Genomic DNA, 11686 nt, shown 5'->3' with positions numbered 1-11686 from the left:
CGGCGGCGGGGAGGTCGCGCACCCTCCTCTCCCCGGTGCGGCCCCTCATGGGCGGGTGAGGGCCGGGATCGGGACCGGGATTGGGGTCAGGATAGGGGCCAGGACCGAGACCAGAGCTGGGGCCAGCCGGGGGCAGCACCTCGGGGCGCCCCGCCGGCCTCTCCCCCGGCCGCATGCGCACGCTGGGGCTGGGCGAAGGGGGGAGGAAGCGGGAGGGCACCAAATTCAAAACGCTGCTGAGGAGGGAGGGGAGGGAAAAAAGAAAGAAAAAAAAAAAAAAAACGAAAAGAAAAAAAAAAAACAAAAACAAAAACGGGGGAAGGAGGCAAGCCGGGGGGAGAGGAGCGGAGCGGAGGAGGAGAAGCGAGGGAGGAGGAGAGTGGGAGGGGAGTGTGGAAGGCTCTAAGGGAAAGCGGCAGCGGCCGGGAGAGGCGGCGCGGCGCACGGCGGGGCAAGGCAGAGGTGTCAGGGGCGGCCGCGGGCACCCACGGCCGCAACGCGGGGCAACCTCCCCGGTCCGCCCGCCGCGCTCCGCCCGCCTGCCCTCCCTCCCCGGCCCTTTTCTTCCTCTCCTCTTTCTTCTCCTCGCCTCCCCGCCGGCGGCACCATGGTGGACAGGGGCCCCTTGCTGACCTCGGCCATCATCTTCTACCTGTCCATCGGGGCGGCGATCTTCGAGGTGCTGGAGGAGCCGCACTGGCGCTCGGCCACCGACGACTACAAGCGGCAGAAGACGGAGCTGCTCAAGCAGTTTCCCTGCCTGGGCCAGGAGGGGCTAGACAAGATTCTGCAGGTACCGGGCTGGCGGCCGGGCGGCAGCAGGTGCCGCCGGGCGCCCCGGGGCGGGAGCGGGACCGGGAGCGGGAGCGGGTACGGGAGCAGGGCAGGGGCAGTGCCGGGCTCGCCGGTGAGAGCCAGCGGCGGTCCCGTCCCCGCCGGGCTCGGAGCCGCCCCGAGGAAAGCTCCGAGCCCCGGGGGCCCGCGATCGGGGCGAGGAGGGAGCCCCCGGTTCGCTGCCAGCCCAGCACCGAGGTGCTCGCTGCGGCTTTTGCCCCACCCGGGGGGGCTCCATCGTGTCTTAGGAGGGAAAGGTGAAGCAGAGCTCCTCGAGCCTCTTCTGTTTGGGCTGGACTCGTATTTATTTCTCTTTTTTTTTTTTTTCCCCCCCCGTACTGAATGCTCTCATTGTGAGTTGTCCGAGCGCTGAGTGCAGGTCCGAGGGGTCAGTCGGGGCAGCTGAAGGAGAGTTCAGGCCCCCCAGGGGTGAGCGCCTCGCACCCAGGGATGCTTGCAGCCGTCTTCCACTTCAGCCTAAAGACCTCTTTCTAAGCACGCGGGGCGGATTAATCGTCCTCTCCCTCTTATCTGGCAGAACGCCTCTTCAAATCTAATTATTAATCAATAGCATGTATTAAATTGCAGAGTAGCATGAACTTGGTTGGCGTCTTTTTATGGACGTGGTGTCCATTAAAAGATGGTGGCCAGCAACGGTGAACTGTGGAAAATAGGCTGCCCAGATACGCGGGGCCCCAGCAGTGAAAATGAGCCCTTTGCACTTTATTTCGGAGATGTTTATATTGACTAGACCTCATGTTCTTTGTGTTTCTGATTTTTTAAAAACTTTATTTTTAAATTCATTAAAAAGTCTACTAAAATGCTAAAATACAGAAGATGGGGAAAATGACTCATGACTGTTGGCGTAATCGATACTGTGCAAGCTTAGGAGAGGGTATGGTTCTCCATTCTAAAAGTTTGTGGTTTAAGTCTTCATCCTTCGGTTGGTGGCTGCTTTCTGTCTGCTTCAGATAGCAGAGCTTTCTGTTGGCAGTGTCCTTGTCGTTACCATCTCAGTACCCCCATTAAATACAATTTTGTGGTATAGAGTGGAATGGTGGATGGAGGCTTGAAATTGTGGAAGGATGTCAGGAGAATGAAAGACGTGCTGTGCTTTCGAGGATGCCTTTGCTGTACTGGAATCTCACTGAAATCTTAGTCTAGTTTGTCCTAAAACTGTCCAAAATCCCTGAGAGAAAAACCTTGTTTGGATTGAGGTGTAGCTTAAACCTACTGTGCTTGACTTGCTGTAGACATCATTCAGAATCCAGACCCTGGCTCAGTTTGGGATGAAATTGACGTTGGTATGAGGGAATCATTTAGCTAGTGTTTTTCCATGACCTTTATCACAAATGATCCTGAAGTTGCAGAAAGATTTTTTTCTTAAAATATAAAATGATCAGGGAAAAAGTTATAGGTTAGTTCATTAGGATGGACTATAGCGCGTTGTAGAGTGGTGATGGGTGCAGAGTTAGTGAGGAGAAGTAGTATAAGGCAAACTGTGGGCAGATCAAAGTATTTGTTTTGAGTACCTCTGCACACCTCAGTGAGGAGGGCCTTCCCTCTTCAGTGTGTTATGTTAGCTTCTGGTGTATTTCTGTTTTGTCTGTGTACTGCTTCCAATTATACCTTACTTTCCATGTCTGACCTTGCTGGTCTGATGATCACTTTTAGATATTGTTGTCTTCTTAAGCCCAGTTTAGCTAAAATATAAAACATAGCTTGGTCTTCTTGTACTCTTGTTGGTAACTGGAAACTTCACTGGTTGCTTTCATCTAGACTTGTACTTTTGTTGCTGTTCTTGTTTTGTGTGAGAAGTAGTGAGGAGGGAAGTAGCATTTCCTGCAGAGGAGAACAGCAGGGTGAAATCTAGCCCAGCTGATACAAAGAAGGGAGGAAAAAAAAAATCATGTAAGGGCATCAGGTTTTCATCCTGAATAAGCTGTGAAGTATACTGTAAATAGTATTTGTAACAGTCCTTTGTCAAGTACTATATGCTTTTTCTCTTGGGTTCTGCTAATTCTTTTAAACATTATAAATCTCTGTTCTCTTTCGGCAAATCCCGATCACCCTCCTCTCATATTAACCCCCCAAATGTATTCTCTTACAATTCATCCAGAATGTTGTTGATTTTAAAACATGTAGTTTTTTCCTAATCCACACTTCTGTTTTGCTCTTCTTAGCTTCTTCCATGGAATCCCCAAACTAGTTCCCGAGATTTTGCATGACTTAGCCCATTTTCAGCTTTTGCCTCCTGTTTCATGGCCTTCACCTCATTTCAAAGCCTTTTATCTCTCTTTTTGTAGTGCCCACTAATGTTCTGTGGAGTCACATTCAGCTCTTCTAATTACTTCTTTGATAATCTCTTTAATATCCCAATTTAAAACACAGTAGATTTTTTTTTTTAGCAAATATCACCAGATATAAGACTTTTAATGGTTGTTGGTAAAATGCAAGGATGCCAAGAAATGTTCAAGTTGAACTAACAATTCAATTTTGTTTACAGAAGCAAGCTGAAAGGTGACAAGGACTGACTTATTCAGAGACAGATCTCTGCTGCCCTTGTTCCCCACCCAGGTTAGCTCATGTGTTCATCTCAGCCTTATGTTAGCTGTAAGTGTAATGGAAAGTGTGTGGAATGGCTGCAAAGTTAGATGTGTAGGGTGATCTTAACCACTTAACCTACTCGTTTTTGGTTTTTGTTTTTATCAGCACAGACTCAATTCATGTACGGACTGGTATGTTTATACCAACAATTCAAGTGATTATTAAGGGGGCTGTATTATGTCAAATACTGTCTAAAGCTTGCATTCTGTAATAGAAGATTTCACAACACCTGATTACAGTACAAATACACTGCAATAAACTTTTATTGAAATGTTTAACAAACACTTTCACAAAGCTCACAAGCTGAGTGTTTTAGGGTATACTAGAAAGAAAGTCTTTTTTTCTCCCAATCCTAAAAGTCTGAAAGTAAGCTTAAAAAGATCACCTAGAAGTCATGTGAAGAATCAGTTTGCTTTCAATTATTTTAAGTGCCATATTACTTACCCTAACTATAATGTGTAATGAAAGTCCTCCTTAAACTCTTATTGGAGTAATGCTACTTAAACTTTTATGTTAAAAGTGACTGACTCTGGATTGTGTAGAGGCTGGTTGATATAAGTCTACGGTTTTTCCTTGCCTTGCTGCTGTGGCCCAGAGTCTGTCCTGGGACTCTGGGAGGAGGAAGAGGAAAGAAGGCTGTGAGACCCACAGTGATGACACCTTTGCCTACCCTGCTGTAGGAATGAGTTTTGACGACTGAGCAAATGTAAGGCAATGCAGTCATTTCCCTCTTCTCTAGTTCCTTACTTTTACTCTTTATTGCTCCATCCTGATTGTGAAACATCAGCTTAATGATAAAGGAGCTATTCATCCAAGGAGGAGCCCTCTTGACCTTCACGTCACTATTCATACGAGCAAAGGTTTGCAACACTGAGCTACATCTTGTTTACTGGGAAGTCTCTTTTACTGGCCCACCAGAGTCATCAATAAATTAAATGCTTCCCACTGATAAACCTCAAGGCTGGTGAAAAGAAAGGGAAGAACTTAAACAGAAATGAAAGTGATTACTTAAAAAAAAAAAAAAAAGTAATAAAAAAAGAGAAACTGTCTTAATTTAGGAGAAGCACACAAACTTACTGAGAATAAGAACAAATTGAGGTCTTTATTTGAAAAATAGACATGACTGTAAACAGGCCTGACAAAGAGCTCTAGGAAACTAAATGTTTAGACTTAGAGCCCAGTGCTGTGAACAAACATTTAGAAGACTTTCAAGGAGAGCTTCTGCTAGGATATACTTGGCACACAGGAGGATTATGCTAAAGGAAATAACCTCAAGTGGCTTAATAGTAGTTTCTCTTCTGATTTTTTTTTTTAAGCCATGATATCTTCGCCACTTGCAAATACTGACAGGTGCACTTCCAAACTCAAATTAAAAAAAAAAAAAAGCTAAGTTTGAAATATTTTTCAGTAGTTCAACATTCAATAAAGGGACTATAGGTTTTCCTCATTGTTTGTAGAGTGATTTGGTCACATGAGTAAAGTTAATGCAGGCATATTTTTAATAATTTTTCCCTTCCCCTCTGTTTTTCAGGAGGTGCACAAATACAATTAGAATGGTTTCAGGCTTCTAGGGTTTGTTTGTTTGGGCTTTTACTTCCTGATTCCTTCTATCTAAGGTATTGAAGGTGAGGGAGACTAATTGTATACTGCATTTCTTGGTTGAAATGCCAGACAATCTGTCCTCCAAAGACTTTTGTATGGGCTGAACAAAGTAAAAATGCGCAGCTACCCAACAAGGGCAAGTGATTGCCAGTTAAAATGTTTAACGGCAAAGCTGTTAACAGCAGTACCTAATACCTCTCACGTGAAAACTCGACAGTATAAGCAAAGGCTTATGCCTGAGAAATAGCTATTGCCAGATGCTTCCAAATGTGTAACTTCAGTTCTGCATCCTCTAAGTTCAGCAGGGATGAACGGAGATTAAAATGCAGGACTGCTGCCCACAGTGTATCTGTGGCATCTCAGCCTGTGAGTTATTGCTGCTGCAGCATTAGAAGAGGAAAACTGAGGACAGGCCAGTAATCCTTCATGCCATAGCTTTTCTCTGTGTACCCCCATGCAAAGTTGTATGTAACCAAGCATGCTTGTCTGTTGTGTTTTGTTTGTCCCTCCAGCCTTTTCCCTGTTTAACCATTACATTGTTTAAACTTTCTTGGAACATAGTTAAACAAACCTGATAGTGCATATGCTGCAACTCTCTCTGCTGATGGAGCAATAGCCATCGATCAGAAGTTCTAGTTTTCCTGCTATGGACTTAATCCTTGAGTGCTTCTAGTATGTTGTCCTTCTGTTCTTTTGGGGATGGAATGTTTGTATTACCTGACATGTTTCCTTCTGCTGCTAGGTGTGTTTTCTGGCAAACTCTGCTCTAGAGAGCATGGTGTGCAAGTAGATTTGTCGATTATCAACAGCCTGTTGTCCTAAAAGATCATGAAACCCCTGCTTTGCTTCATGCTGTATGTGTTTTTATTGCAAGATGTCTTACGTACCCAGTGAAAATAGTGTAATGATGACTTCGTGTAGATTTCCATTTTAAAACAATTTATTGCTTTTGCTATTAATGTTAATTAAACAAAATGAATTGCTGTGCTTTTCTTTGGGTGGTGTTGACCTTCAAAGCAATCACATTTCATGCTGGCACTACACATAGATGTTAATGTAGTGGCGTAAAACCAGAGCCAAGCTGGATTGCAAGTGGCAGTCGATAGTTTGGTTAGCTGGGAAGCCAGAAAGAATGCTATTGCTTGAAATAATATATAAGATTATATATATATATATATATATATAATTAAAATGAACCAACTATATCCAGAAAGGGCTTTTGGAAGGTTATAAAATCTATTTAGTTTTTATGCCACTGGGATAATGTTTTTTCTTCTCATTTTGTTCTGTGTTTGATCTTTTGTTAAAAACTATAAACCAAGTGCTCTAATGTTTTGTCTATATCAGCAGGTAGTGCAGTTCAATAAGAGCAGACCCAGAGAACAAAATCTCTGGTGCTATGGACGTGATGCTGAGTGTAGTTGCAGAGATTTTTACTTTGTGCTGACTCTTGTATGATTCTTGTATGATTCTTGTATGAATGCTCATGAGCAAGTAGGTCACGTGTATTAGATCTGTTCATGGAGTACATCTTCAGGTCTAGTTTGGTCCAAAATGAGTTCAGCTTATATACTCTGATCCTTTTTCTTAGTGAGAAGCATGACATTGATAGAAGACAAGTGGGAGTCTTGTGCTCTTTTGTATTCTTCATCTAAATTAAAATACTGAAGTTCTGTATGCTGCTACAAACATCTTTAGGAGAGCCATACTTGAAGTCAGATTAAACCCCTAAAAGCATGGCATGTGATATGCACTCCTTTTTTTCTACTAGATCTGTTTGTTGAAGGGATGGCATAAGTTTGTAGGCATAACTTTGTCTTGCTTTGTTTCCTGTCTTCTGATTCAGGTTCCTCAACAGTAGGACCTAGTACTATTAGATCCTCTCTGTAAAACACTAAGTGCTTTAGCAAGGAACTTCGGACATGCAGTTTGTTTTCTGTTCCCATCTATCTTACTTTATCATGCTTTTATATTAGAGGTCTTAGATATTACAGTATTAATTATGTACTTACCAACATCTTAATTGTAGGCAGGAGAAATCCCTCCCAGGCATGCCTTATCCTAGCTCCTAGCAGCTACATTTACAGTCAAATGAGTAAGGAAATGATTTTATATATATATATATATATTTATTTATATTTATAATATATATATGTAAATATATATATATATTTTTTTTTTGGTATGTGTTGTGTGAGTTCCAGTGGATCAAAGGAACTGCTGGGTGTGAAGTAGCTTATGAAATGTTTTAAACTCAAGCCTTGTACACTGTTTTCTTAAGAAGAAATATGAGTAATGAAAAGGGAGTAAGAAACTAGTAACAAGTGGTATATCATAGCTTCTGCTGAATCTGAAATCACACTCCATGTTCCTTTTCTGCCAACATGAGCAATGGTACTGTTTCTCATGATTGACCTGCCTTTAATCCTTGCTGTGGAACCAGTTGTTGCTGTACCCATCTGTAGGACTATATTTCTGCCTTAGCAAAAAAGTTGAAGCAGATAGTATTGAGCAAATTGGCAAGTACTAAATTGACTTTGTTCTGTGCCAGCATCTTGCAAATGTTGTGTAAGCAAGTTACAGCTGCTCAGAAACAAAACCCAGCAACAACCTCTTTGAGGTTACAACAGGTGCAAATAAAGAAGTCTCAGCTGGACCTATCGCAGGTCTCTGAACTCTGACCCTTCTTAATAGCAAAGGTATATGTTCTTTAACATTAGTTTGGATTCCAGAAGAAGGCATGAAGTTGTTGGATGATGGTGGCTTACAAGTGGCATAGATAATGAAACCTGAAAGTAATTCTGCAAAGGTCTGTGAAGATCCTAAGGTGGAAATAATAGTCATTTATGACACAGTATTTTTGGTGGTCTGGCTAAAATGTCAAAGTCATCAGTGATCATAGAATTACAGAATAGTTCGTGTTGGAAGGGACCTTACAGACTACTCAGTTCCAACCTTGGGCCATGGGCAAGGACACCTCCCACCCAACAAGGTGGCCCAAAGCCCCATTCAGCCTGGCCTTGAACACTTCCAGGGATGGGGCGTTCACAGCTTTGCTGGGCAACCTGTGCCAGTGCCTCACCACCCTCTTGAGTGAAGAACTTCTTCTTAATGTCTAATCTAAACCTCCCTTCTTTTGCAATTAAAGCCAGCCCCCCTTGTCCTATCACTACACTCCCTGACAAAGAGTCTCTCCCCAGCTTTCCTGTAGGCTCCTTTTAGGCAGTGGAAGGCTGCTCTAAGGTCTCCCTGGAGCCTCCTTTTCTCCAGGCTGAACAACCCTAACTCCCTTAGCCTGTCTTCATAGGAGAGGTGCTCCAGCCCTCTGATCTTCCTGGTGGCCCTCTTCTGGACATGTTCAATAAATCCATGTCCTTCTTGTGCTGGAGGCCCCAGAGCTGCACACAGGGCTGCAGGTGGGCTCTCATGAGAGCAGAGTAGAGGGGGAGAATCCCCTCCCTCGCCCTGCTGACTACCCTGCTTCTGATGCAGCCCAGGATATGGTTGGTGTTCTCGTCTGCAAGCACACATTCCCAGCTCATGTTGAGCTCCTCATCAACGAACAACCCCAGGCCCTTCTCCTTAGGGCTACTGTCAATCCAGTCTCGGCCCAGCCTGTATTTATGTTTAGGATTGCCCCACCCCAGCTGCAGGACCTTGCACTTGGTCTTGGTGAACTTTCTGAGGTTCGCACAGGCCCACCTCAAGCATGCTCAGGTACCTCAGGATGGCATCTCTTCCCTCCAGAGACAAGAATGTCATGAGGGACAGCATCAAATGCTTTGCACAAGCCCAAGTGGGTGATGTCAGTTGCTCTTCCCCTATTCACTAATGCTGTAATGTGATGAATAATGTGCATAAATTCCAAGTGCTCCTATTCCCAACCTACTCTACGGGAGTAAAAAAAAATAATAAAATAAATCTTTGAAGGAAAGTTGCTCAAGAATCATGTATGGTCCCTTGCCAGAGACACAGTTTTCTCTGGCCTTCAAGGGATGTGAGGCTGATGAGCCTCCTCCAGGAACCCGAGGAACAGGGAGGTCTTAGTGCTGGTACTGACTTCTTCCACAGCTTCTCTTTCATCTGTCTGGCTGCAATACTCTACTACAGATGCAGCTGTTACAGTTACTGCTGAGGAGCTCTGCAGACTGGGATGCTAATGTGCTAAAACCAACTTAAATAGTTGGACTATGATAACTTGCTGGTTAAGTTAGAATTTCAGCCTTCAGGCCTGTGTAAGTGGTGCCTACGTGACTGCAGAGTCATCGAGGGCAATTCTGTAATCAGCATTCACCTTGGCACAAGGGTTTTTGAAGGGCATTGGAGTTCATGTTTAGAAAATCACGCTTTCTCCTTGGTATCTGTGCAGTCTGAAAGCTTCTCACCTCTTTCAAATGATCACTGCCAATTGCCCTTTTAGAATAATACTTACATGTTTACAACTTATTTTTTGTTGGGTTTTGAGGTGGAGGGAAGGAGAAGGAAAGGAAGAATATGGAACTTTGAATTTGATTCTATCAGAGCAGCACGGCAGTAGGTTAACTATGGTGTCCCTATGTAATTTACTATGGTGGCACCAGATTTTCAAAGTAGTAGCTGGCTGTATCTGCAGCACAAAGGCAGTTTCTCATGGAGTTTCTACATAGTCTTCACAAGGTCCTAAAGCTGTCAACTTGATGAGTGAAATGAACCTGGATGTCTTTGTTTTACCTCTTAAATCTAAGATAACAGTTCACACTTTGAGCGTGCCTTGGCTTTGTTTGCTCAGCTCTGCTACAGTGTAGACAGTTGGTAATTTGGGCAGATGTCCCCACAGCTGTGTTTTTGTTTCGTACTGAGGATCAAGTAGTTTCACACTGTGTTGACTAGGTGCTTACAGCTGAATTTTGTGCGTCTTAAACTGTCTCACTTATTTAAGGTAACTGAAGCTTTCCTGTGGTTTTGATGGCTTTCTGAGCGTTTTGGATGCCAAGCAGCTTTTAAGCTGGAGGTTTTTCTGCTCTGCCTACAGCTTCTGAGGAACTGGTAACAGCTTTCAGTTCTTGGGAAGTTGATTCTCTTCCAGTAATAGAGTATCAAGAAGATAGCAGGGTGGTTTGGCTTTTGTACATCCCCAGGGTGGGGCAGCTGAGAAATAGCAGGGCATAGACTATTTATTACCTCCCTCCCACAGGGCCAAGGCCTTTCCTGCTCCTTAAGCTGCAATGTCTGCTGGCAGCCTGGCAGTGCACCAGGGGCTGGGAGGGGACACAGCCAGGACAGCCGACCCCAACAGACCAAAGGGATGTCCCATACCATGTGGCTCAGCAATAAAACCAGGGGGAAAGGAGAATGAAGAGGGGGAGACATTCAGAGTGATGGCATTTGTCTTTCCAAGAAACCATGATGCATGCTGAGCCCTGCTGTTCTAGACGTGGCTAAAAATCTGCCTGCTGATGGGAAGTGGCAAATGGATTGCCTGTTTTGTGTTGCTTGTCCATGGAGCTTTTGCTTTACCAAGTAAGCTGTCTTTATCTCAGCCCCTGAGTTCTCTCACCCTTACCTTTCCAGTTCTCTCCCCCATCCCCGCAAGAGTTAGTGAGTGGCAGGGTGGTGCTGAGCAGCCTGCTGGGGCTAAACCACAGAAGAGTGACCTGCAATTATATGGAAAATTTTGAATCTGGATGTGTGCAGTTTGGTAGTTTGATAATGGGGGCATGCTGAGTATGAGGTAGGGTTAAAGTTGTACCAAATGAGCAGAATTTTTCTGTGCAGTAATTCTGCTGAAACTGAGTGAATACTGAATACAACTTGTTATATGTAAAAAGCAGTAGGTGAAGTAGCCATGTCCTCATTCATTCCAAAGTCACCTATGCCTTGTGTAGATGATGGCTGAAGCTGGGCTTTGTGGGCTCCCCTACCTTCTCAGTTCTGCATCATATAAACTCATTTTCTTCTCTGTTTTTAGTGGGGAAGTTCTCATATTGAGAATTGTTAGAGCATTTCCCATCTTCCTTTTGATTTCAGTAGTAAGATGCAAAACAGCATTCCAATGACGTGGCAAATGTCCTTATCACAGTTAATGAACTAGCTTGTATGATGCTGCCACTGCAACGTCTAAGCAAAGCTGGTTTGATATTGAGGTGGCTGGAAGTGAAAAATGTAAAAATGGCATGAAAAAAATTTGTACTGCTAAAGTGCAATTTGAAGACTAATTAATCATCAAGAGCTGCTAGCTTAAAATTACATCAAAAACAATTATAAACTTTCAAGCTAAATTCAAACTGTGAAACAAGTTTGCTTATTTCTGTTGAAAAACTTTGTTTTTTCAATACACATTATACAGGATATATGTAGTGGCTTTTTTGCCATCAGTTTTTGCTCAGGAACTAAATGTGATACTACCTCGAAAAAAATTTGATAATCTTTTAGTTCTGTATGTACCCTTTTTTGTTGTTTATTTTGGTTTTGGTCCAAGTTACAGATTAGAAGCTCACATGGGAAGATCCTCTTCTGTGTACATAACACTGTAGCATTGAACATAATAAAATAGCAAAAGACTGCTCCAGTGTACATGTGCAAGTGGTTTTAATGTTCTGCTATTCCTGAAAAAACATGTTTTATGTATGCTGATATAGCCGTGTTTAAGAAATATTCTGATGCC

The 11686-nt window shown here is 43.6% G+C and overlaps 1 protein-coding gene across 1 annotated transcript in view; it reads left to right on the top strand.

Moving 5' to 3' along the window:
* The first annotated feature begins 368 nt into the window (after positions 1 to 368).
* Positions 369 to 11686, top strand: part of KCNK5 (potassium two pore domain channel subfamily K member 5) — a 37911-nt gene continuing 26593 nt past the window's right edge. Inside the window, exon 1 of the mRNA XM_027454025.3 lies at positions 369 to 793. Coding sequence (XP_027309826.2) covers positions 608 to 793 — 186 coding nt within the window. The 5' untranslated portion in view covers positions 369 to 607. The remainder of the gene's footprint in view (positions 794 to 11686) is intronic.

This window comes from Anas platyrhynchos, chromosome 3, assembly GCF_047663525.1.
Source record: "Anas platyrhynchos isolate ZD024472 breed Pekin duck chromosome 3, IASCAAS_PekinDuck_T2T, whole genome shotgun sequence".
Classification (NCBI taxonomy): Eukaryota; Metazoa; Chordata; class Aves; order Anseriformes; family Anatidae; genus Anas; species Anas platyrhynchos.
This window is presented reverse-complemented; position numbering and strand designations above follow the sequence as displayed.